Source organism: Vanacampus margaritifer, chromosome 10 (genome assembly GCF_051991255.1).
Source record: "Vanacampus margaritifer isolate UIUO_Vmar chromosome 10, RoL_Vmar_1.0, whole genome shotgun sequence".
In the NCBI taxonomy this organism is placed as follows: domain Eukaryota; kingdom Metazoa; phylum Chordata; class Actinopteri; order Syngnathiformes; family Syngnathidae; genus Vanacampus; species Vanacampus margaritifer.
The window spans coordinates 21,380,683-21,405,932 of NC_135441.1; the positions used below are offsets into that span (position 1 = coordinate 21,380,683).

At 37.6% G+C, this 25,250-nt stretch overlaps 1 protein-coding gene and 1 long non-coding RNA gene across 6 annotated transcripts; one reads left to right on the forward strand and one right to left on the reverse strand.

The window, feature by feature from the left end:
- Positions 1-1,049: 1,049 nt before the first annotated feature.
- npy7r (neuropeptide Y receptor Y7) lies at positions 1,050-7,096 on the reverse strand. 5 transcript variants are annotated; one of them, XM_077578782.1, is made up of 2 exons: positions 6,909-7,096; positions 1,050-5,365 (listed from the first exon to the last, which is right to left on the reverse strand). In XM_077578782.1, exon 2 carries the CDS (start codon positions 5,314-5,316, stop codon positions 4,201-4,203), a length of 1,116 nt encoding a protein of 371 aa, XP_077434908.1. In that variant the 5' UTR covers positions 5,317-5,365; positions 6,909-7,096; the 3' UTR covers positions 1,050-4,200. The 5 variants fall into 5 exon arrangements, with proteins under 5 accessions (XP_077434908.1, XP_077434907.1, XP_077434903.1 ...); XM_077578781.1 differs by having other exon boundaries at positions 1,050-5,368; XM_077578777.1 differs by having other exon boundaries at positions 1,050-6,570.
- A 1,822-nt stretch (positions 7,097-8,918) lies between these two features.
- LOC144059044 (uncharacterized) lies at positions 8,919-19,626 on the forward strand. Its single transcript, XR_013295551.1, has 3 exons — positions 8,919-8,977; positions 9,124-9,203; positions 19,004-19,626. It is a non-coding gene; the product is annotated as an uncharacterized LOC144059044 (long non-coding RNA).
- Positions 19,627-25,250: the final 5,624 nt, after the last annotated feature.

Genomic DNA, 25,250 nt, shown 5'->3' on the forward strand with positions numbered 1-25,250 from the left:
TCCTCATGAAGAATTGTTTACACTTGACTGCAAGTGGCAAGTTACAGTATGTAACAATAAAATAAAATAAAAAGCATTATGATTCATTGAACAGTGTGAATGTAAATCTACTCATTTACTCTCTCTTTTTTATTATAATCACCTTTAAGCACTTTCCACAAGGGAACGGATGTTTAATTAATTATGCACACTGAGTATTTCTCAAAGCGTCAGGAAGAAAAAAGATCAAATGCAAGGCGCAAGACATGTTTTTGTGTCTTTTCCCCCAAGATGATATAGGTCAAAGACTGCAGCTTCTATATGTGACTCTCTGGAACATAAAGGAATATGTAGGCTAAGCCATTCTGTGGGTGTACTGTATAGCTATCCTCTACTCTGGCTGCAAGCCTTTTCTTTGCAGGAAAATAAAAACACACGCTTAGTATGAGCCACAATTGTTGTGTTTGTTTTTCAAATGCTTTATTTGCTGTTAATTCCTCGGTTGCATTGTTCAGAAAGCCGTCAAGAAGTTTACGGGCGGAGTTGTTTAGATGAGCAAACAGTCTTCTGTTTGGATGAGGGTTATAGGCCCCACCCCACAAGGTGTTCATTACTGTATTTACCGACGCACCTCTTAAGTGCCTTTTTTTTTAGCAGAAGTGTCTGTTTGACATGGTGTCCAATTTTCCAAGTGGCAGTTTAGCTCATAGATGTGTTGTTGATAAAACACAACCAGCAAAGCACATGCAGTTCAGTAGCTGATAGTTTAGAAAAACAACAATGAGAAAGCAAAAGAGATTCTTAATTGAAATCCCTTTTAAGAGCCCTGTCGCACATTCACCGAGACACCTCGTTGCACTTCACTCACACGATCCCGTTTCTCACTTGCGTTAAAAGGAATCACGCTGTTGCATCTGATCTGGAGCGCTTTCAGGTCAGCATAATTAACTTCCTGTGGAGGCAGAAAAGCAGCAGCACCAGCAGCCTTTTAGTAGACGCCTTACATTCAAATGTCACTCAGTTTGCGGTAAACTCCACCACAATAAAATTGGCAAATAAAGAAATGAGCATTTAGAAAAATAAAATTGGCCTTGTAATCACAAGAGTGTAGCTTCTTCCTACAGGAAGTAGGGACATATTATTCAACAAACGCAGACGACTTCATTATTAAGTGGACATTTCGTACAGACAAGCCATTTGCATTAATAAGGAAACACATTGTACAGATTACAGAAATAATGAACATACTAGTGGGCATCATTTGAATACAATGAGTTCACTATGAACATTTACAAATGAAATATTTGCTTTACATAAAGCAAGTCACAGACTAAAGGCCAGATTGTTAAGGTCAAAATGCTACCTTTGTACCAGGGATGGGCATTACAATCGATTCATCAATTAGCGATGGTAAAAAATTCTGACTATTGCGCGGAATCGATTACACCGGTTAACAAATGTTATTTGAGATGAAAGTAAACTTTTCTCGATGTTATTTTGTGGCGCTGATTTTGAATCTGCCCCGATTCTTTTTTTTTTCCTACAACATCAGGTTTTCATAATATAACAATTTGGGATGTTCTACCCTTTTTTCAGACTGAAAGCAGTACGAGATCTTGAGTAGTCACCGATACCAAGAACCAACACCACTGGTACTTTTGATACATACAATTTCCAAAAGAAAAACAGACAGACAGATTATTTTAAAGAAATACCTTTATATCTCAATATAGATTTTTTTCCTTAAAAGTGCAAGACATTAATGGCAGTTCCTATTCTTTTAATTTCTAGTTTCTGATTGCAAAAAAAAAAGCCACAAGAGGATGGCCATAGCTGTAAGTACTGATACCTTGAAGTAAGGCAGGGCATTAGTCCGATACCAGGTGTAATAACAACAATATAGTATGTCAAATATTTAGTAATATTTATGAATTAAAGGCTGGGTTCAGCAACAGGTGGAATTATTTTCTGAAACGTCATAGCTATGAATTACAACGCATGGTAAAATCCATATTGCGCAAGCTTTTATAGGTCGAACGTAAAAAAAAAAGAAAGAAAGAAAGAAAGAAAATACAAACATTTTTCAAATCAAAAAATACTTTTACTGACCCATAAATCCATCTCCGATTAAAATTTGCTGTTGACCAGTGTCATTGAATAATCTTGAAAATGGAGTGCACTGCTTGGCTGCAACCAGCAAAGGCGCTGTTGAGTCAGTCTCAACTAGTTTGTAGTCTCATGAAGAACATGTAAACCAGGAGCGGTCTTATCATTAGGCAAACATGGGCAACTTGCCTGGAGTCCCGAGATTTCCAGAGGCCCTCAAACGTCTCATAAAAGCTAACTAATAATGTTTTTTTTTTTATTTAAAGCAGCTACTATTGTTTTAGTCTGAATTCAAATAATTAATTTATCATCCTGTCAAGTGCTGCTTGTCATGCAATGGATCATTCCATTATCTTACTGCACATGTGTTGACTTGATTGACGACAATAAACTAGTTGGCCTGTTGTGAAGAAAATGAGACGGAGTTACTGTCCAAGAATAGCGATGAAGAGGTGGGACTAGTTTTCAACAGTTTTTAACAGACCTACTGTATATGTCACTGCTATTAGCAAAAGCTAAATGCTCTTGCTAGCAGTAGTCAAACTGCTGTCAGTGTCAGTTGAGCGGTCCAAATAGTGAACTATATTAAATGTTGATTGAGATGATTCACTTATGCGATAATAGACAGATTTGAAGGACTTTGCCTGGCGGAGAAAATAGCTGAATTTTCTCACATTTACACTTTTTAGTAGGGATGTTGGATACCACTTTTTTCAGGCTGATGACAGTATGATTACTCACCGATAACCACAAGTACTTTTGATACATAAAATTTCTTCCAGAAAAAATAGTGCAAGATAAATTTAAAGAATAACCTATATATCACAATATAGAATTTTTCCTTTATATTACACAAAATTAATGGCAATTTTCTTTTTTACTATTTTTTATCAGCTGCTATCGCGAGTATGGATGCCTGGTATCGGTACTCTCCCATACCTATACTTTTTAGTCAGGATTAACATCAATATAAATAGATGTATATTTTTTGCCTGTTATGCACGCAGTAAATTTTGTAGAGTACATTTTTCAGTTCTCTAAACAGAATAAAATTTAGACTGGGACCACTCAACTCATTCACTGCCATTGACGGCTATAAACGTCAAAAATGTATTTGAACTATTTCTATTTGTTTAACATTTTTTTCTCCACTTTTGTTAACAAAAGTATGAAAACCTAGAGAATTTTTTTTATTGTACATTGAGAACAGATAAAATTTGTGATTAATCATGAGGCAACTTGTAAAGTCATGCCATTAATTATGATTAAAAAATAATAATCCCCCGACGCCCCTAATTTTTAATAATGTTTTCTTTCTTTTTTTTAATAAAAAATAATTTTAATATATATTTTTAAATTTTTAATAATCTTTTTTTTATTTTTAAAGAAAACATTATTTAAAAATTAGACGCATCAGGCGTTTACATTTTTTATCGTAATTAATCGCATTACTTCACGAGTTAACTCATGATTAATCACAAATGTTATATCTGTTCTAATACAACAACAAAAAATTCTAGGTTTTCATACTCTTGTTAACAAAAGTGTGGGGGGGGGGAATTTTAAACTAATTAATCGTGAGTTAACTATTGAAGTCATGCGATTAATTACAATTAAAAAATGTAATCGCCTGACGAGATGATTATGAAAAATTAGGGGCGTCAGGCGATTATTTTTTTTAATCGTAATTAATTGCATGACTTCAACAGTTAACTCACGATTAACCACAAATGTTATATCTGTTCTAAATGTAACGTCAATAAAAAAATAATCTACGTTTTCATAGTCTTGTTAACAAAAGTAGAATTTTTTTTAAACAAATAGAAATAGTTAAAATGATTTTTTGATGTTTATAACCGTCAATGGCAGTAATGTACGCTACAAAATTTATTGCGTATGGCCCTGTGATTAGATGTGTATTCGACCCCCAAATACGCCGCTGCATGCTTCATGAGTTTGCTCATTACAACACTGACATGACAAGTTCAGAACATTCACAGAAAGAGATTCTGCAGTCCCATTGGAAAAAAATATCAAGGTCATTTGGTGAAATGCCCATCCCTACTTTGTACAAGTACCACAAAATAGCAACATGTTGAACTATCTTCCGGCGTCTCACACAGCAGTCGGCGGGTGTCCGCCGTTACGGCCGTTGAGCGTCAGCCGCCTCATAGAGCGAGTCCTGAAAGAGCCCTCGGGGTGGAAAGAATCCGGCTTATCCTCGCAGCGGAAGACCATTAAGAATCCATTTCTGTAATTTTTATTCATCCAGCCGTAGAGGAGCGGGTTGGCAAAGGTGGAACACATAGCCACGATATGGAAGACGGTGTAGATGAGTTTATACTCATTGAACACGAGGATCAGGTCCAGATCGCTGGCCAGCTGAAAAACGTGGAAGGGCAGCCAGCAGATGGCGAACACCACCACCACCAGAGCCAACATCTTGGTGGTCTTTTTGCGGCGCAGGATGGCATCGTTGCGAGTCGACGGGCTGATGTGATTCTTCAGCTTGACCCAGATGCAAATATAAGCATAACTGATGATAGCTAGGGGGATAATGTACTGCAGGAGCAGCATGGAGAGGCTGTAGATGACGCCGTCCCTGCTGGTCCCATGCGGCCAACTCTCGAAGCACACGGCGAAGTGCAGATTGATGTTGGGGATCTCTTCATAGCGGTACTCCCTGAAGATGGCCAAGGGTGCCGCCAGGACCGCCGAGATAGTCCAAGTGAGAGCCATGATGAGGAAGCTGGCGTGCCACGTGAGGCGCTGGCCCAAGTAGAAGACGATGCAGCGGTAGCGCTCCAGGGCGATGACGGTCAGGGTGAGGATGGACACGTGCACGCTCAGGGCCTGGGCGAAGGGCACCATGTGGCACAGCACGGCGCCGAACTTCCACTCGTCGAGCAGCGTGTAGACCAGCGTGAAGGGAAGGCACAGAGTGTCCACCAGCAAGTCCGCCAGCGCCAAGTTGGCGATGAAGAAGTTGGTGACCGTTCGCATATTCCTGTAGCGGATGATCATGTAGATGACAAGCGCGTTCCCCAGAAGCCCCAGCAGGATGATGAGGGAATAAGCCGTGATGAGGGTGATCTGCACCCCAAGGTGCTTGGTGATGTCCGTTTCGAAGCCACGGTTGTTTAAATCCTTGCTTCCGTTGGGGAGAATCCACACGCCCGTTTCGTCAGGCTCCCATACCCCTGTGCCGTTGGATGCATCCGGGGGGCTCATTTCTTCTCCAGATTGTGCAAACACCTGAGGGGGAATCGGGCCCGCCTTGCTTCTGTCAAAGAAAGAGAACATTAAAAGAAGTCACTGCAAGAATATTTGTTTTCCTTCCAATTACTGTCATTTCTACTGCACTGAAACCATCCGGCATGCCACAATTCTACACGTCAACCCAAATCATCAGCGTATATCCTGAGCAAAGATTCCTAAACCCTCTATGGCCTTCCTCATCCAAACTCTCCAAACTGAAAGTGAATCTCAGACCTATTTATTTCAATGTGGGTCACCTAAACATTTCTCATGCTGTTTGTTTCCAAGTGAACCTCATTGCTGTTTCTTTCATTATGAAAAATACTGCCAAATGGAGCAACCCGAAGCATTCCAACACAGATACATTCAAGTAAATAAGGTGGTCAAGAAAATGAGGTCTTGCTCCCCCCACCATCCCATTATTGCATAACCACTTAATCCAAAATATGTCATGAAAAACCCATACAGTATATATATATATATATATAAATGCTGCTCTCCATGCCTCTTCCTGTAGTTTTCAGCATTTAGTTTCACCTGTCTCCACTTCAAATGAAATATACTCATAAGAGGGACACAATGAGATGAAAATGAGTTTTTGCATGCACATACCCGCCAATCAAATATGCTCCTATTTCTACCTTTATTTTATTTGTTAAATCGTCTGCTTTGTGAATGTTTATTTTGGTATGCACCAAACCCTGTGCCATTTTATGGGCTACATGAAATAACGATAATGTCAGTCATTTCAATGCACCATTAGACCTGCAGATGCACTTTTCCCTCTCACTAAAATACACATTTAGGGCATTAAAATATACAATTTATTCTCATCAAATTGAACACCACATAACGTACTATCTACATTGTCAGTGAATTGCTTATATAAAACCAATGTAGGATTTCTGGTTTGTTTCAGAGAAAGAAACATGCAGCTTTGTTGACATTTTGATAAGGATGCATTATGCAAGGTAAACTGTGTCGCTATTTCCATTTGGGTTAAAGCATGAATGCGTGTGTCTCAAATTTGAAGATAGGCTACATCTGCTTGCTTATATTAAAACTCAAAACAAAAAAAGATGAAATGTAACATAAAATAACTTGAATAGTATGCGTATCAAAGCACGATAAGCACGTTAAGTACTTTACTAAACACCGACAACGTGTTAAAACATCCCTGTCTGATCAGTCTTGATGTCCAGTCTGCCGATCTATCCAATACACCTGCTGGAGCGAAATCCTCAGTTAGTTCATTGCAATGTTATTAAAATGAACCCATGCCAGAATATTCCGTGCGTAATTTCTCTCCATCCAAGCGAACGTTTTTCAAATACTTTCCATTTACGCATGTTCGACAGGTGCACATTCACAAATAAAACAACCCGTGACTGACCGGTACAATTTGTACTTTTTTTTTTTTGAACACCCTCCACAAACAATTGGTTTGAGGCTACGCAGACACAAGTAACGCCAAACAGTACCTCATTGATTTTCTTTCAAACGGAGAGATCCGTGCCACCGGCCGTCATGGAAAAGTTGAAAATCACACGAGCACTTGAACTCACCTTTCGCTTTATATCGCCTTTCCAAAGCGTGTCTTCACCCGACAGTGGCAAGAAACAAGCGGGGATATGCCAAGCTCCTCCCAAACTGTGAGTTCCTGGTGCGCATCTTGGGTGGCTCAGCGTTGAGTCCCCGAGCACATCAAGCATCAGGCTGGTCGGAATTAAATCAGCTCGGTCTTCATCGTCAAAAAAAAAGTACGTGCCATCGAATGGGAAGCACGTGCCAAGCATATTGCATCATTAAGTATGATGCAGGTCCTCATAATCAAATAGACACGCCCAGGGGGCAATCTAGGACGAGAATGTTTGGGGTGGGGACCTCTAATCATAATGCACATTGCAAGTTCAATATAAACACAAGTGCCTGTAAGATAGCCAGGCATCTATAACTATATATCTATGCTGTTCTATAAGTTGTTATTTTTCTTTTTTTTTGTATTGTTATAAAAAAAAAAAAATACACATTTTAACTCATTAGTATAGAAAAGGCACAAATTCATAAATAAGTTAATACTTTGACCTTTTGTGTCTTTAAGGCCACCATAGTCGGGGGGTCTCAAAGGCTGACCAAATGCTGCATTTGAGGAAGGTAGGAAGTCGGATTTTTCTAAACTCCAACCAGGAGAACCGCACCGGAACGCCCCTTTAGACTCGGAGGTCCAAGTTGCGAAGTCAGAAAAAAAAAAAGGACCCCGACTTCACTAACTGGCTTCAATTTGACATCACTCAACAATGGCGACCCCCAGACATAGACTACGAATGGCCAAGCATAATTTACAAGCTTGTGAACATCACTATTTATTATTACATTAATTTAGTTATTCGAAAAAAAGTAACTTCACGTAATACAACATGATTTGTTTTGAACAAAAACAACAATTAATTCATTGGAATCAGCCATCTTTGTTGTTTATATCCACCTTGAGCGCTTTGAAGTCGGAACTGGGACAATCCAAGTGGGATAATTTGGACTTCTCACCTTCCTCAAATGCGGCATAATATCTTTGTGTGTGCCATCTTACTGTGTATTTCAATTCGAATCTAAAAACTGCATCACTGATTTTGTTGTGTCGAATGAGAAACATGAGTGATGACTTGTGGTTTTCCCATCAACGAAATAGATACATTTCAGGTCAAAATAACCGGTTCTCTTTTGATTTATGCTTCTGTGCCACTTAAAGAAAAGTGTCGAAAATGTTCACACCATACTGAAATGAGATCTACACCATCAAGCATGAAACAGATAAAGGATCATGAATGATGAGACAAGTCCTCCTACCATCAGTTGTGTGACTGGTCCTTATCATTAAGCATGAGGCAGTTTCATCAAACATAAGTCCTCATTATCATATACGCGAAACAAGTCCATCAAATATGCGACAAGCCACGCCATTAAAGACCATGTAAAGTGAATTCAGTTTTTGGTTTCTAAATACATTCAATGCGTTTGAACATAAGCGCTGAAAACGTGTACAAAGACTGAACAATTAAGAATTGCTAAGCTAGCACATTACACTATTTCATCTTGTCAGTTGTCCGGATTTTTGGGCATGGCTAAAACCAAGTCCAAGTACGCACTTGGGCTTTCTAGTTGAGTTGGCCGTCTCCCACTCTTGAAGTATTGAGCACTGAGCGTCATTCTATTAGTAGCTATCTGCCGCAATTGTGAGCTACTTAATAATAATAACCTAATTATACCACTAAAGAATGGAGCTAGCTAGCAAGCTATGCTTAAAAAAAGGCATCATAACTTAAGTTTTATGTGTTTTGTGTTAGTTGGGCTACAGTGTCGCCTCAAGGTAGCAAGCTAATCAGACCATGACTAATGACATTAGATAGCCCGCAAGCTAGCTACCTAGCTTGTTTTTTGTGCCATGTATGGGTCCATGTAACAGAGCCACTTCAGGGAAAAGTTAACTGTTTATTAAGCACAGCAGCACACGACATTCAGGCTGTGACTCACACTATTTGCGCACATGCTGGAAGAACGTATTTGAGTGACAAGTAAGAATCGAGCCGGGCATGTTATCAGCGCATTCAGCGGACATGACCACAACGCCTGACAACTGGTAGGGAGGCTTTATTTTTCATGATTTTGAGCCTCATTTTAAATACTTGGCGGTTTATTTATTCATTCAAATTTGGCAGGCTTGTTAACAACACTCTTCTCTGTGGTGAGCCCAATTTACAAGACGTGTTTATTTTCACTTTACAGGCATTTTAACGACTGTCTCAAGGGCTCAAGAATGAGGCTGGTCTACACAACCAAGAATAAGAAACATCCTCAAGTATCAGGTTGGGCCAAATCACATATTAGAAAAGACAATCAAGTATGAGGCCACTATAAACCCTCAATTATGAGGTCAACAGCAGCAAGCGTGTGGTAGATCCATCAGTCTATGCAGTACAGTATTAGGCAGGTCCTCCTAATCAAGTAGGAGACATAATCAATTTTCCACACTGTTAAACACTGTCATGAGGATGTACTTTGTTGCCTTACCCTAGCTCAAGTGGAACAACACTATTTCATTTTGAATCTCTCCTAGCATGCCTGCATGTGTGTGATCTGGTTCTACTGCATGTGTGGTGTGCATTACAAAGCATACGTCAGATTGTAAGCTGAATTCCCCCCCACGAGGGACTATAATGACTAACGTTGTAAACTATGATGTAGCATCAAGTATCAGGTAGGTGCAAAGGCAAAGCATACGCTACGAGAGTATGAGGCAAGTCGATCAGTTATGTGACAGGTCCTCATGATCAGGTGTGAGACAGTTCCATCACATTTGAGCCAAGTCCTCAACGTCAAGTACAATATATATATATTTTATAATATATATTTTTTTCCCCATTAAAACCCTGACGTATATGATCTGACACATGCATTGCACGGATAATCCATTAGAGGGCAGTATCACCCAGCAGATGGCAGAGCCGTTGCGCGAGAGAGTTTGGCCAACTTCAGCAGGTTAACAAGATGGCGTTCATATGTCATGTGACCAGCAGTTGACCAATCACAGCGTAGTGATTGGTCAACTGCTGGGCACATGACACATGGCTCTGGCTGATGGCTTTTCTGTCAGTAAGGTGGGGGCTTTAGGACCCAGATGCGGGAAGGCAGAGCAAGGAGGCCGAGGTGCAGTCCAAAAAAGAGGTTTTAATTTCTAATCAAAAAGCTAACTTCAAAGTGCAAAATAAACGGAACTAACAAAACATGAAGCTAAACATGGCAAAACAACTTAGGCAAAACTAACAGCATGACATGGATCCTGATAAGGCAAAAAGGTCAGCGTGACGTGGCGAATGACTTACGACAGTGGCAACAATGAACCGACACAGACAGGGGGGAGACAACCGACTAAATACACCAACACTAATGACATAACAAGACACACCTGGATGAGGGCACTGATTGGATGACACATGAGGGTAATGGGGAAAGGTGGACACAATCAGGGATCAGGGTTGACACAGACACCACACAAGGAAGGGCACGTGACCTGAAACGAGAGGAGTCAGACTTTTCACAATAAAACAGGAAATGACAAGACAAGGGGAAAACACAAGCTAAACATGACAGGGACTAAACAAGACTGAAAATAAACATGACATTTTCCAGCGACTTTGCAAGATCACTCCAATTGAGAAAGAACAGACACCTATACTTATTACTGGTGCGAAATGTTCTTTCTGATTTTTGGAAATACTAATATACGTGATATGTCTGTTTATTATCATATTTTTGACAGTTACAAATGTACAAATTTAAAGCATTGTAATCGGATGTATCAAATATGACACAAATCAAAAGTCATATGTTGTAAAAAAAAAAATGTTCAAAAGGACCAATACATACTTTATTTACAAAGAATCAGAATTTTCTCCCATATATTTCATCAGTCAGGCTTTATAGGGTTAACTCCTATTTAATTGCACTTATTTGATTATCTGCTTTAAAGTCCAAGAGTCAGCGTATTCACACCATTAGCAGATATGTAAGAGAGGGTAATCAAGTATGAAAGTGTTATGAATGGCACAGCCTTACCATCATGTACCGGCATGAGGTCAAAAACCTCCATCACACATGAAGCAGGTGATTCAAGGATATTAAGCATGTCCTCTTATCGTAAATTACGAAGCACGGCCAAAGGGTCAACAATCAAGTATGAGACAAGTCGATCATGTACGTATTTCGGTTATACCGTCAAGTACTTGCACGAGCTCCATAGCGTGAAGTCTGAGGCAGTTCTCCGCTCTCCATCATCCCCGGCAACCAGCACTTAGAGATTTGTGCAGCGTTTACACATTTGTGATGACTTTTCCAACTCATCTGCTTATCATTGTGTAAGGAAATAAATGATATGCCAGATCAGCTTAAAAGTCATTTATCTTTACAGCTTCTTCCTTGTAAGTCACATGCAAAACACCAAAGGAACGGCTGTAAAAATGAATCTATAACGCTTTATAACATTCACCTAATGATATTTTAATTTATCACGGCTCAGACCTGATCCTCATCTGTTATAAATGACCTGTCAATTATTGAGGCATTTATAAGTCCTTCACAAGGACTTTTGTATCACTGATAGTTTAGTAAGCCGGTCATGCTTTCAACTCTAACCCTGACACATTTCTCTTAATGCTTTACTAAGAGTGGATGTGGGCCCAAAGCTTCTTACAAACCTTTCTGCATCTGCCTTATCTGAAGAGTAAACAATTTGTCACCAGCGAGGGCGTTACGCATCATTTGTTCTCTCCACCTCCAGCTACGAAGGAACATTAGATCCAAGTAAGTTATTTGCAAACTTTTAAGCATCCCGCATTTCATGCACCATATAACATTATTTGGATGCCAAGTGGGCCTTTTGTAATTGTATTCAACACCAGGAAATATGACTTGTTTTATGATGTGAGAATTTCTTGATGAGTCAAAATAGACGTTCAGGACATACGGACATAGAAAACTGTGCAATGTTTTAGTTAGAGGCTCATAGAGAAAAAAATTGGGCCAAGTTTCTTTTTAACTACTGTACAGCAAACAAAGCTAAAAAAAAACTGGGCGATATATTTGACTCTGAGCTAAATTCCATCCCACACTTCAATAACTTAAAAAAATGGATTTTACTACCTTAAGAACTTTGCCATGGTCTTCCCGTCTCTCTCTCTCTCTCTCTCTCTCTCTCTCTCTCTCTCTCTCTCTCTCTCTCTTTATCTCGAGCCGCATTGATTACTACAAAGCTCTACTCGCCAATTTAAAAAAAAAAAAAAAAATTAGTAATTTGCAATTACTGCAGAATTAAGTAGCCCATCTGTGGATAAAGACCAGAAAGAGAGAATATGTTACCCCGGAGAGGCCCTGCCTTTTGCTCCCTGTTTATTTCAGGTTCGATTTTAAGTTTTTTTTTTTTATACATAATTTTTTTTTATAAATAAAACATTTCACGGTCTTGGGCTATCTTATTATACCCTTTCAGATGGATACTGAAATTCTCTGGTATCAGTATTTTAGCAATATAAAGTCAGAACTCAGACCGACTGCGAAGCGGCACTAACCTTTGATACAACTTTCTATTAATAAATCATAATTATTTTAGCTATGTTATATGTTAATTTAGCACTATGTGCTGCTTTTTTAGTATGAAGGGTGCTATACAAGTAAAGGTCCGATTGTTTGATTGATGCTGATGAAAACAAGGACAAGCTTGCCTGAACTGTTTTGTAATACGATGTTCTCCTTTTGAGGCAATAGTCAATCCAAATAGCTTATTATTATATTTGTGCATTTCAATTTGACTCTGAAATCAGTAATCAGGTTATAACCAAAATGCTAGTTGGGATGTTTCAAAGGAAACATAGCTGCCTCCAGGAAGACATTTGTTTTGCTCGCAAAATGAAAGCGCACAGCGCCATAGGCTACCCCGAAAATTACTTTTTGGAAAATAATCGTAATTCCTTCGCGTCCAACGTTTAGCCTTAAAAACAAAAACAATAAATAACCCAACTACCCCTGCATAAATGGGATGTCACATAACAAGTCCAGCCTGGAATGAAGCTGATTAATGACTGCACATACAGTGGCTGAAATTCTGGCAGTTTTCATAGTCAGATAATGAAGGAAAGTTGGACTTAAGTAGAAACACAAGCCATGGTGGAATGGAAAGACGTATGCAAACTGAAACTCTTTTGTCTGCTAAAAAGAGGTCACCTAATTTGAATCCGACTTTAACAATCCGAGCGAGAGCACTGACTTTTAAAGCCGTGTTTATATATCCACGTTTCAAACACTGGAGTGTTTTAAGTCTCGTCTTAAGACCCGCTTTTATTCCTTGACTTTTAGTTCAGCGTGAATTGTGTGGTCCTCGGGGTTTTTTCATGTTTTTTTAATTTCTAATTAATTTTTTATATGTATTTATTTTTATTTCTATTTCTAATCGATTTATTTTTTAATTATTTTTTATTATTTTATTTTCAAGTATTTATTTATATATATTTTTATATGTATTTATTTTACTTATTGTATTTTAGTATCTTATTGGCAGTTTTTTTAATAATTGTTTTTTTACTATGTGTATGATAGTGTGCGGATCTCAATGTGCAGCGCCTTGGAAACACTTGTTTATAAAATGTGCTATAGAAGCAAAGTGGAGTCAATTGGATATAAGAAGAGACATGCAGACTTAAAAGCCATTACAGTAAGTCCCATAGCTACCAAAAATAGTTCTACATAAATACACTAATTGCTATTTTTAGTCTCAGCTCTAGGCAGACACATGCAAGATTATCTGTTGGCCTGATTGTTTACAACTTTTGGTGGTTGCTCTTTTGTTTACGGTCACCATCATTGATGGCTTTTCATGTTCTGAGTCATGAGACACAACTTTAACCTTTTCCGGGTTGAAATATGGGCGAAGAAATGTTATTTGGGAGGAAATAATAATACATTTTGTGCCCGAGGGCATATGCAATATAGCAACATGGAGCAGTGTGATTGTTTGATGGGGTTCGGGGATCATTTTGACATTTACACAGCCGAGGGTATTGAATTAGTACCTTAAACGGATGAAACAAATTGAGATGAAACCCATGAGCAAACATTCTCAGCACACATATAAGGAAAGGAAATAAAGCCATGCAGCCAAAGCAGTGACTTATTTTTATGAGACCGAAGACCTGTTGATTGTTAACTAATGATAATTCAGAGACGGGAGCTGCCATCAAAGGAAGACTTTGACCAGCTTGAGAGTTCACCCACGAAAATGACGTCTTGGGAATTTAATAGCAGAATGTCAGGTCATCCAGGAGCATTGCATCTAAGCTGTTGCCTTTTAACTGATCATCCCAGGTGATCTTTGTGTCGTGCAAGTGGGATTTAATGATACAATAATGATTGTCTCAGCAACATGAGCTGGCCTTGTATTGACCAGGGCACCCTGGCTCTCCACCTCAATTTATTCCTTCAAGTACGGGAGCCATCCCCGGCCTCTCTCGATGTGTACTAAGTCAATTTGCAGTCAAACCCGTCAGACATCCTTGCTTGACCTGCCTGCAATATGCGATGTATGTCATTGCGAGAAACTTTGTGATCTCTATCAATCCTCTGAATTGCGCCGGGCAGCTTTTAAAGAGTGCTGGGGCAGAACAATCCACTCAACGAAGGTGATTTTAATCTTCTTTTGCTGCTTCACCAGTGGCGGTATAAATCAGTGTTAATCCAAACCCAGAGCACGGATTCTGCGTGTATACTTTACATCTAATGGTTTGTGACTGTCCGGGGCTGTGAGACTGATTTGAGTGCACTAGAGTAATCTTCTGTGACGTCTTCTCGTCGCACAGACACAAAACCCGATGCATACACAGCTCGGCTAGTTCTGTCTTTGTCTGTTTCTGTGTGAAGTGAAGGCCTTATGGATAACTGAGGGAATGGAAATGCGGAATGTCAATCAGGCTTCTTATGCAACTTTCAATGGAGAGAAAACTTGACCTCGTTGCATCCTCGACTTCCAAGACAGATGGATTTTAGTTCTTCTTCACTCATTACTAAGAATTGATTAAAGGGACTGACTGTGTGTGAAGTTTTCTAATTGGATGCCGGGTAAACAATTGCGTGGGATGCTTTGATTGCACCCCCCACTGTTTTCCTTTCATTCTAAGTCTGGGTTGACAAGGAGTGAGTAGATATATTTCATGAAGGACTTTATCAATAATATCTTTTCTTTTTTCTTTTTTTTTTGTCATTTATTTTCTCAACACGTCTGGCCAGATCGTCAGCAATTAGTCTGGAATAAACAATCAATGGAAAAGCTAGACTGGATTCCAAATCATATACTCAAAATCAAATCAAGATAACTAATAATGTTGTTTACACTGTGTGATTGATATATGTAAGTGAATATTTAAATGAGATTAAAAAAATTGTCCCGTGAGGGCTCTTCATCTGAACCTTGAGGAATCAGATTATCAGTCAGCTCAGATGTCGCCGCCAGCAGAATTTTCTCCAAAGCATCTCCCTCATCTCTCGCTCAGAGTGAAGGTGATCTCATCTGGAAAGAGACCAGGGTGTCAATGATGTATCTGACAACTCGGGTGTTGACTGGAATTGCCCTAACAGGCTCTCCTCCTGCTTCTCCTTTCTCCATAACAGTCGGGTCAAAATTAACCCAAATTGGCTCAAAAAGGGACCAAACTAAATTTTTGGGGTTAATTAGATAAACCAAAAAGTTAACACCCCTAAAATTGGGTTGATTTGTAGATTATCAATTACATTTGACTAAACTCTTTGGGCTAAATACCTCAACAAGTTGGGCGGGTTATTTTTTTCAATTCAATTGGATTAGTCAATGAACCCAAAAAGTTGGGTCAAAGGAATAACCTACAATACAACCCCAATGTTGGGTTGCTTTGTGAGTTATTTATTTAATTTGACCTAACTTTTTGGGGGTTAAATACCCAAAAAAGTTGGGTTGGTTCTTTTTTAGGCCAATTCAATTGGGTTATTCAATGGACCCCAAAAGGTTGGGTTAATTGAATAAACCAAAAAGTTAACCCACAAAATAACCCCTAAATTGGGTTGATTTGTAGGTTATTAATTTCATTTGACCCAACCTTTTGGGCTAAATACCTCAACAAGTTGGGTCGATTCATTTTTTACCCAATTCAAATGGGTTAGTCAATGAACCCAAAAAGTTGGGTCAAATGAATAACTTACAATACAACGTAAATTGGTTTGCTTTGTGGGTTATTTATTTAATGTGGCCCAACTTTTTGGGCTAAATATCTCAAAAAGTTGGGTTGATTAATTTTTTTTAGCCAATTCAAATGGGTTAGTCAATGAACCCCAAAAGTTGGGTCAAATGAATAACTTACAATACAACATAAATTGGTTTGCTTTGTGGGTTTTTTATTTAATTTGGCCCAACCTTTTGGGCTAAATATCTCAAAAAGTTGGGTTGGTTCATTTTTGGGCCAATTCAATTGGGTTATTCAATGGACCCAAAAAGTTTGGTCAAATGAAAAAACAAAACAACCCAAAAATTGGGTTGTTTTACAAATAAACGTCAAAACTATTATTAGTGTCTGCGTTTTTGGGATCCAACACCTGAACATAACACAACTGTTTTTAGAGTGTGGTAATGATGTGCTTCCTTTATTTATTTGAGCAATGTATGATTAAAAGTCAGTTTTTTTTAAAAAGCTGCAAAATTTTAATTATTCTGAAATGTATTCCCTAAAAAAATCTTCAAAACCATCATTATTGTTTTTATTGTTTTTAGCTTTAATAATTTGCAAGGGTAAATTACACAAGTTAGAGTCAATAAAGTCTCCAGGCTGTCATGAGCGGTGCCGATCCGACAATGAATCACAATGACTTTTCTAATTACTTCTATGTTTGCGCAGTGGCAAAATACAACTGCTGTCAAACTGTTGAAGAAATAGGCTCAATATCTTTACAACGCATGCAGGGGCATAGCCATCATTTTAGAAGTGTGGAGGGGACATTTGTCCTGGAACAAGTCAACTTTTATGAGCAAAAGATCATCCTCTCATATTCAATTACGCCTCCCATAGTGGTCAAAGACCTAAATAACCAAACTGTCAAACTGAGGAAAAACACAATGACAATAAAACACAAGTGGTGACTTGACACAACTTCCGGACCATTTTCAACTAAATATAATCTCAATAACAGTTAAACAAAAAGCCTTTAAAGAGTTTGTATTGTTAGTTAAAAAATAAAATAAAAGATAAAAATCAACATTTCATGACATCCTCGTTACTCGTCACGTGTGATCCTTATTGGCGACTGCTGTTATACTGAAATGAACACTTATACTGTAAAGTATTCTATTGTTGCTGTGGAATCAAGTGAGTCTAGCCATCAATCAAACGTCATGTATTATTTTAGCTTATTATATAGAAAATAACAGTATGCACACACACACATACACACACGAGGCGGGCATTTATTTTTTTTTTTAGTATCACAAACCTGAGTGCTTGCATGGGGATGCACATACAGTACACTACCTGCATCATTATTATATATTACTATATGCTTTGTCTGTGTCTCACATTGTCAGTTTCCCACCCTCAGCTGACTCACACTCACTTCTCTTTCCTGCTGCGTCCTCTTTTGAAAACCAGCGTCTCCCAAGCCCTCTGGCTCGCTCTCTGTGGCGCTCTCTACTTGCTTCTCTTCTCTTGCTCTGTCTGGTGTAGAAATAGGAGGTAGAGTCTTTTTTTTTTTTATATGGACAAGGGGGGTGGGGGAGCAATGGAGCGAAATGCCGAACATTGACAAACATTTCAGTAAACCAGACTATATATAACATTTACTAAAATACGCTACAGTTGCAGGTATGCTTGGTTTTGTGTTGTGGTGATACTATCTTATGTTAGCTGGAAGCATATTGAATGTATTCGCTGACAAAATAAAAATCGTAGCCCCTTCCAGGCCCTTTCAGTAAAATTGAGCAAAAAGAGATTGTTGACATGCCACCTTTCATGTGTGTGATGTGGTGATGTGTGCAGCATAAATTAGTCAGGTAAATACTTGAATTAAAACCTTTGTTTTCAGTTCATTAAAATTGAATTAATTTAATTATTTGTGTACTATAACAAAAACAGTTAAATGATCATTAACCGACGTGTTCCCAAAAACGTATATATATGTTTTTTTTATGCTAGAGCATACTGTACAGAAGGCTTTGGTGCAGCCTCTGAACTGAAGAGAACGGTTGAAGCAATGGTAGTTATGACAAAAACGGCCAGCAGGTAGCAGCAGAGTATAAGAGATCAGCTAGGGCCATGTTGAAAAAAAAAGCTGTTTTCCCCACAGTTTTGTGAATAATGAAGCTTAGTTATATTCTAATGCTAATTGCTGCAAAATGGAAACAGATAGAAATATACTTTTTTTTCCTGATGAAAGAAGAGACTTTAATCTTTCTTTTGGTAGGTTCCATGTTTTTTAGTAATAGACCACAATATTCTGTGGGCCTTGCAAAATCAGTCAAAATCCAGTAAAACAGCCGGGAGCGAAGGGGGTTGCTTCAGTGAAAATGGCTGGGAGTGAATGGGTTAATATCACGATATTGCCGTTATCGTTACATCCCTAATAAACACATACCTATATGACTGCCGATACTTGATTGACACCCGAATGGGCCTATCACAGGAGTGCACTTTCAGTTCCCCTACACTTAGCATGCTGTGGCAAAACAAAGTAGATCAAACTAGATCATAATTGTTTTATTTGCCCAGAATCGATATATTTTGTAGCCATTTTATGGGTTTCTAGTGGGCTAAAAGCTAAACAAATCTTTTGAGACTAGGTTCTCAGTGACAGATCATCCGATTTCATTTCAGGTAGTTGTTGCCTGTATTTGAAGCCGAACATTTATTTTGTATAGGTGCATTCTTTGTTGCGTTATCGTCAGATTTGTCTGAGATTATTTATGCGCCTACTCGTGTTATTCTGGTTTGTCCTTTTATTTCTTGTAACAAATCAAGTCAAAATAAAACAAGATGTGTGTCTGTAAATCATTCTCTCTCTCTCTCTCTCTCTCTCTCTCTCTCTCTCCCTCTTTCTGTCCCTCCAGCCTGGAGAAAGTGTTACTTCATCATGGCTGTTCCTGCAACAACCATCAATTCCACAACCCACCAAAGGCAACATTCGGGAGGAGCTGACATGTGCCATTTGCTGCGACCTTTTCCAGGAGCTTGCATGCATCTCCAGATACTTGATGGGCAACACAAAGGCCCGTGACCTGGCCACAGTGCCTTCAGGACTTCATGTGCCAGTACCGCGACGCAGCTACCAATGGTGGGAGGAGTCAGGGCCATGAGCGAGGGCACTTAGATCAATAATGCTGAGGTGAGGCCACAAGGGATCATTTCGCTAGTTTTTTTACACAAAAAAACAAAAATGTCAGGAAAAATGAGTAATACTGAAATAATGATAAATCTCAATTTAGTCACAAATGTGAATACGTTTCTGTCCAAAATAAAACGAGACCACGTGTGGCTCTCCATTTTCTCCGCGGCTACAGTAGGTTGCGTCTTTTCCACTCCCAAAGCGTGCTGCTCCCAGAGAAACAAGAAGCATGCAGTGAAATCTGGAAACGTTTTTGGGTCCCTTGTCAACAGCCAGGGCAAGCCGACAGACGTGACAAAGCCCGTCTGCCAAGCTTACTAATAAGCGCCTCAGGCAAAAGGAGGGAGCACATTGGATACTCCACCAAAGCATATTTTCTACATTTCTAAGGATGCAAAAAATTATAAATTAACATTTAGATATGATGGTAAATATTAAAGTTTATAAAGCATATTTTATCTATCTAAGCACCCTTCTTGTCAGAAACTATCTTTCTGACGATGCAAAAAATAAATAAATAAATCAATGAAGAGAGTTCATGCCTTGATCAGGTGCCAATGTATAATGTTGAAAAAAGTGGATTACAGAATCTTGTGCATCAGTTGGATAACATTCCTTGGACAAGTTAACAAAACAAAATTGATAAAAGCCTGCTGTTCACCATCAAGCACGAGAAGGCAAGTGGGGTTTGTGTGTGTGTGTGGGGGGGGGGGGGGGGCTAGTCAGTTCTTGTACAAACAAAAAAAAGCGATAAGTGCCTCTAATGACCCACTCACCTGGTGGACAAAGCCTCAGTCACCCGACTAGCCCTTGCGTATTTTGTACATTTCAGCCTCAAGGTGTGCTTCAGATCGAGTTCAGAAAATTCACGGGGAAAAAAAAACAAAAACAAAACACAGAACAATATGAAATTCCATGTTTTGTCGTCTGGTGTTTTTATTTTATTTTTTGTTTTATTATATTCATATTTTTATATTTTTTTGTGCGTGTGTGAGTGTAATTTTTCAGACTTAGTTTTTTCTAAATTTTTAGACTTTTCCAGCTTTCTGTCAAGTTTCTGACATTTTTGGTAATTTTATGGACATATTCTCCCTTTTTTTGCTACATTTTATGGATATTTTCATTTATTTATTTATTTACATTTTTCTGGCTTTTTTTGTGCTATTTTTGGCTTTTTGAACATTTTCTTTCCTGCCCCTTTAAAAAATAATGTTTCTAACTTTTTGGGCAATTTTGTGTACATTTTGTGGTAATTTAATGCCTTTCTTTCCCTTTTTTTTTTTTTTTGGTACATATTATAATTACTTTTTAAACACTTTCCACTCCAGCAAAAAATAAATAATGCACCAAAAAAAAAAAATGAAAATGAAGAAATTTGTTGTATTTTTATTTTATTTTTTGTTTTATTATATTCATATTATTATATTTTTATATTTTTTTGTGTGTGTAATTTTTCAGACTTAGTTTTTTCTAAATTTTTAGACTTTTCCAGCTTTCTATCAAGTTTCTGACATTTTTGGTAATTTTATGGACATATTCTCCCTTTTTTGCGACATTTTATGGATATTTTCATTTATTTATTTATTTACATTTTTCTGGCTTTTTTTGTGCTATTTTTGGCTTTTTGAACATTTTCTTTCCTGCCCCTTTAAAAAATAATGTTTCTAACTTTTTGGGCAATTTTGTGTATATTTTGTGGTCATTTTATGCCTTTCTTTCCTCTTTGTTTTTTATTTTTGGACATATTATAGTTACTTTTTAAACACTTTCCACTCCAGCAAAAAAGGAATAATGCACCAAAAAAAAAGAAATGAAAATGAAGAAATTTGTTGTATTTTTATTTTTTTTTTAAATTATATTCATATTATTATATTTTCATTAATTTTATTTTTATTATAATCCTTTTTTTTGGGACATATTATAGTTACTTTTTAAACACTTTCCACTCCAGCAAAAAAGGAATAATGCACCAAAAAAAAAAAAAAGAAATGAAAATGAAGAAATTTGTTGTACTGTATTTTTATTTTATTTTTTGTTTTATTACATTCATATTATTATATTTTCATTATTTTTTTTTTAAAAATTATATTCCTTTTTTGGGGGTGGGGGGACATATTATAGTTACTTTTTAAACACTTTCCACTCCAGCAAAAAAGGAATAATGCACCAAAAAAAGTAATGAAAATGAAGAAATTTGTTGTTTTTTTATTTTATTTTTTGTTTCATTATATTCATATTATTATATTTTCATTATTTTTATTTTTATTATATTCCTTTTTTCTTTTTTTGGGGGGACATATTATAGTTACTTTTTAAACACTTTCCACTCCAGCAAAAAAGGAATAATGCACCAAAAAAAAAGAAATGAAAATGAAGAAATTTGTTGTATTTTTATTTTATTTTTTGTTTTATTATATTCATATTATTATATTTTCATTATTTTTATTTTTATTATATTCCTTTTTTCTTTTTTTTTGGGACATATTATAGTTACTTTTTAAACACTTTCCACTCCAGCAAAAAAGGAATAATGCACCAAAAAAATGAAAATCAAAAAACTTTTTGTATTTCTAATCCAAACTGTGCCAGAAATGAAAGCAACAACCTTTCCAATCGATTTTGCCTTTTCACTTGACTAGACTGAATGAGGCACACTTATGTTTTTGTTGTAGCACTGATCACTATATCTTTTGTTTGCGCAGAAACAGCTGAAAGAGGCAATGCGGAGCCATCGCCTGAGGAAAGACGGCTTCACGGTCGGTACCGCATAAAGATGCACTCCTGCAGAGCACTTAGCAGATAAGAACGCAAGCGTCCCTCCATAATGGCTGTGTACAGTACGCCATTGTATATATGTAATAATATTTGCCGATGAAGTAAGTGGCGCGTGCTTTGATGTGTACGATGACTGTTTTACAGCCTGTTTGCCTAATACGCTCACAGGAATAAAAAAATGCATCGTGATGAGCCGCATCAATGATCCCAGCGGCCTGCCGGTCGGAGAACATCTGCAGACACCCCCCCCCCCCCCCCCCATCAGTGGGGAATTACCAACCCTCCATCAGATCCTGCGTGAGGAGGCTTCTCTGCTGGAGCACTTAAAAGACGGAGATGGAGAAAGTCCGGCGTCATGTGGAGCGCATCGAAATGATGGAGGAAAATATGACGGGCGGCGCTGAGCCGCCGTGGAGGTTTCAGCCATGGTTGAGGTGAGACGTTAATGGCAAAATGGTGCGTGAAATAAGTCAAGTGTATCACTCGGTGACAATATTCCTCACGATTACTTGTAGTAAGACCTCCATTTTGTTTTCCTGGCCAAGCAAGCAAGCGCTTTTTTTGATTTAAAATAGGAGATAATCTGACTCAATCAAAGCTATCTGTCGGAGGAGCCGTCAAAAGATTTTGAGTGAGGCTCAATCCAAGATGCGAAAGAAAAACATGATGCAAGGTTACCATTATTCTGGAAACTGACTCTACCTTGATGGAACTAACTAACGTGCTGTTGATTCGGTCTTAAATAGTTTGTTGTCCAAATTTAAGAAGAACATGGCATCAATTATGGGAGAGGGATTAATGGATGTGCATGCGTTATGTACTCAAGAAAAATTCTGTAATGTTCTCAAAAGGGAAAAGTTAACCTGAAAAATGTTCTCTCCAAAAGTCAAAAAGCCCCTCTCGTCTAAACATGGCGTTCTGATTAATACTGCGTTTGTTGAACAGCAAAATCCGCCTGTTTTCATCTCACTCAGGGGGCGGCCATTTTGTCACTTGCTGTCAACAGAAAACAACATCACTTGTTCAAGGCTCAGGTAACGACCAATCACGGTTCACCTGTTGAGTTTGGTCATGTGATGTTTGCAAGCTGAGCCCTGGTTGGTCGTTAACCGTAAGCCCTGAGTAGCTGTGATGTCATTTTCAGTCGACAGCAAGTAGCAAAATGGCCGCCCCCTGAGATGGATAGAAAAGGGTGGAATTTGATACTTTATGCATATTGCACAAATGCAACATTAATCAGAATACTGTGTTTAGACTTGTGGGGCTGCGTAGAACATATTATTGCAAATACATTTTTGGGGTTGACTTTAACTCATTCACTGCCATTGACAGCTATAAATATCAAAAATTCCTTTTAGCTATTTTTATTAGTTTAACATTTTCTTCCATTTTTGTTAACAAGAGTATGAAAACCTAGATTATATTTTGTACATTTAAACAGATGTAAAATTTTACAAATTGATGCCCCTAATTTTTAATTACCCTTTTCTTAAATAATTTTTTTTTTTTTTAATAATGTTTTTTTATAAAGAAAAAATTATAAAAAATTAGGGGCGTCGGGCGATTACAATTTTTAAACTTAATTAATCGCATGACTCACTAATAATCACAAATTTTGTATCTGTTCTAATACGGAAAAAAATTCTAGGTTTGTATACTTTTGTTAGCAAAAGTGGGAAAAAATGTTAAACTAGAAATAGTTAAAATGAATTTCTGATGTCTATAGCCGTCAATGGCAGTGAATGAGTTAAGTATAAAAGTATTTAATTATATGAGAGAGTACTTATTTTTATTACTTGGCCCGTGAAATATTTCCCCTATTTTATAAACTTTTCATAGTGCTTGAACTGAAAAAAATTAAATAAAATTTTGTGTGAAAATGACATCACAGTTGCTCAGGTCTCAGGCAACGACCAATCACAGCGCAGCTTCAGAAAACAGGTGAGCTGTGATTGGTTGTTGCCTGAGCCCTGAGCAGCTGTGATGTCATCTTCAGTCGACAGCAATTGGCAAAATGGCCGCCCCCTGAGATGGATAAAAATGGCTGGATTTTGCTTCATAACTCATATTCCAAAAATGTAATATTAATCAGAATGTCATGTTTAGACTAGTGAGGTCACATATAACATATTATTGTCATGACATCTTTAAGGCTGACTTCCACTTTAAGTATCAAAATCATAATATAATAATATCATACATTTAAACATTTTTAGTTGCATCTCATTTTTCAACATTTACATTCGTTAAAGAAAAATCACTTTATTGTCAGTATGCTATTTGTCCAACTATATACAAAATACTTGTGGAAGGTGGAAAATAACTGAAATATTCTGCACTATTCCAATTTTTCCAACTAGTGCTTTTCCAGAGATAACGTTCCTGCCTGCAAGCAAGCGATTGCCTGGCGGGGAACAAATCACTGTCGCATGTCCTTTCAGGTTTTGAAAATATTCCATCCATCCTAACCTATTTCTGTTCCGTGAATACTCCCGTATAATAATGGTGTGGCAAAAGCACATTTCAAAGCGCTGGTAGGAATTCTGTGGGAGAGAAGATCGCGGGAATGTCAGCTTTCCAAATCAAGAGCTCAATTAGCAAGATTTGACAATTGAAGTGCGACCTCCCGCTGCTCTGAAACTGCTGGAGTAGCAGAAACGCTGAATGCTGCTGCCTGGAAGGAGGTTAGAAAAGAAATATGTGCCTTCCTTCCTCGCGGGCAGCGGAGTGTTTTGTGAAATAAATCCTTGTCAGGACAATAAACGAGCAGACGGGACGTAAAAATGTGAATTTTTATTTTAGTTTTGACGTGTCAGTGAAACTTCTTGTGCTCTTGTTCTGTATAATGCAGAATGTTGAAAAAAAACTTTGATGAGTCATCTTTGTCACTTCACATTCATGATAATTACACAAATTTCAAGTTTTTGTTGCTATTTGAGTTGTCAGTCATTAATGGAAGTTTTCCCTCCTGTTTTTAAAAAAATAATAAGTTATAATAAAATAAAAAACAAATACTAAATAAATAATAAATACATAAATAAATAAATAAATTAATTAATTCATAAAAACATTTTTTTTTCTCTTCTGCAGCTCCCACAACTACGTATGTTTTCTTTTTGATGTGATAACTAATTGAATTCAATTAAAAATAATAATTTTTTTAATTTGTAATTTGACTTAAATTAAATTAAGATAAT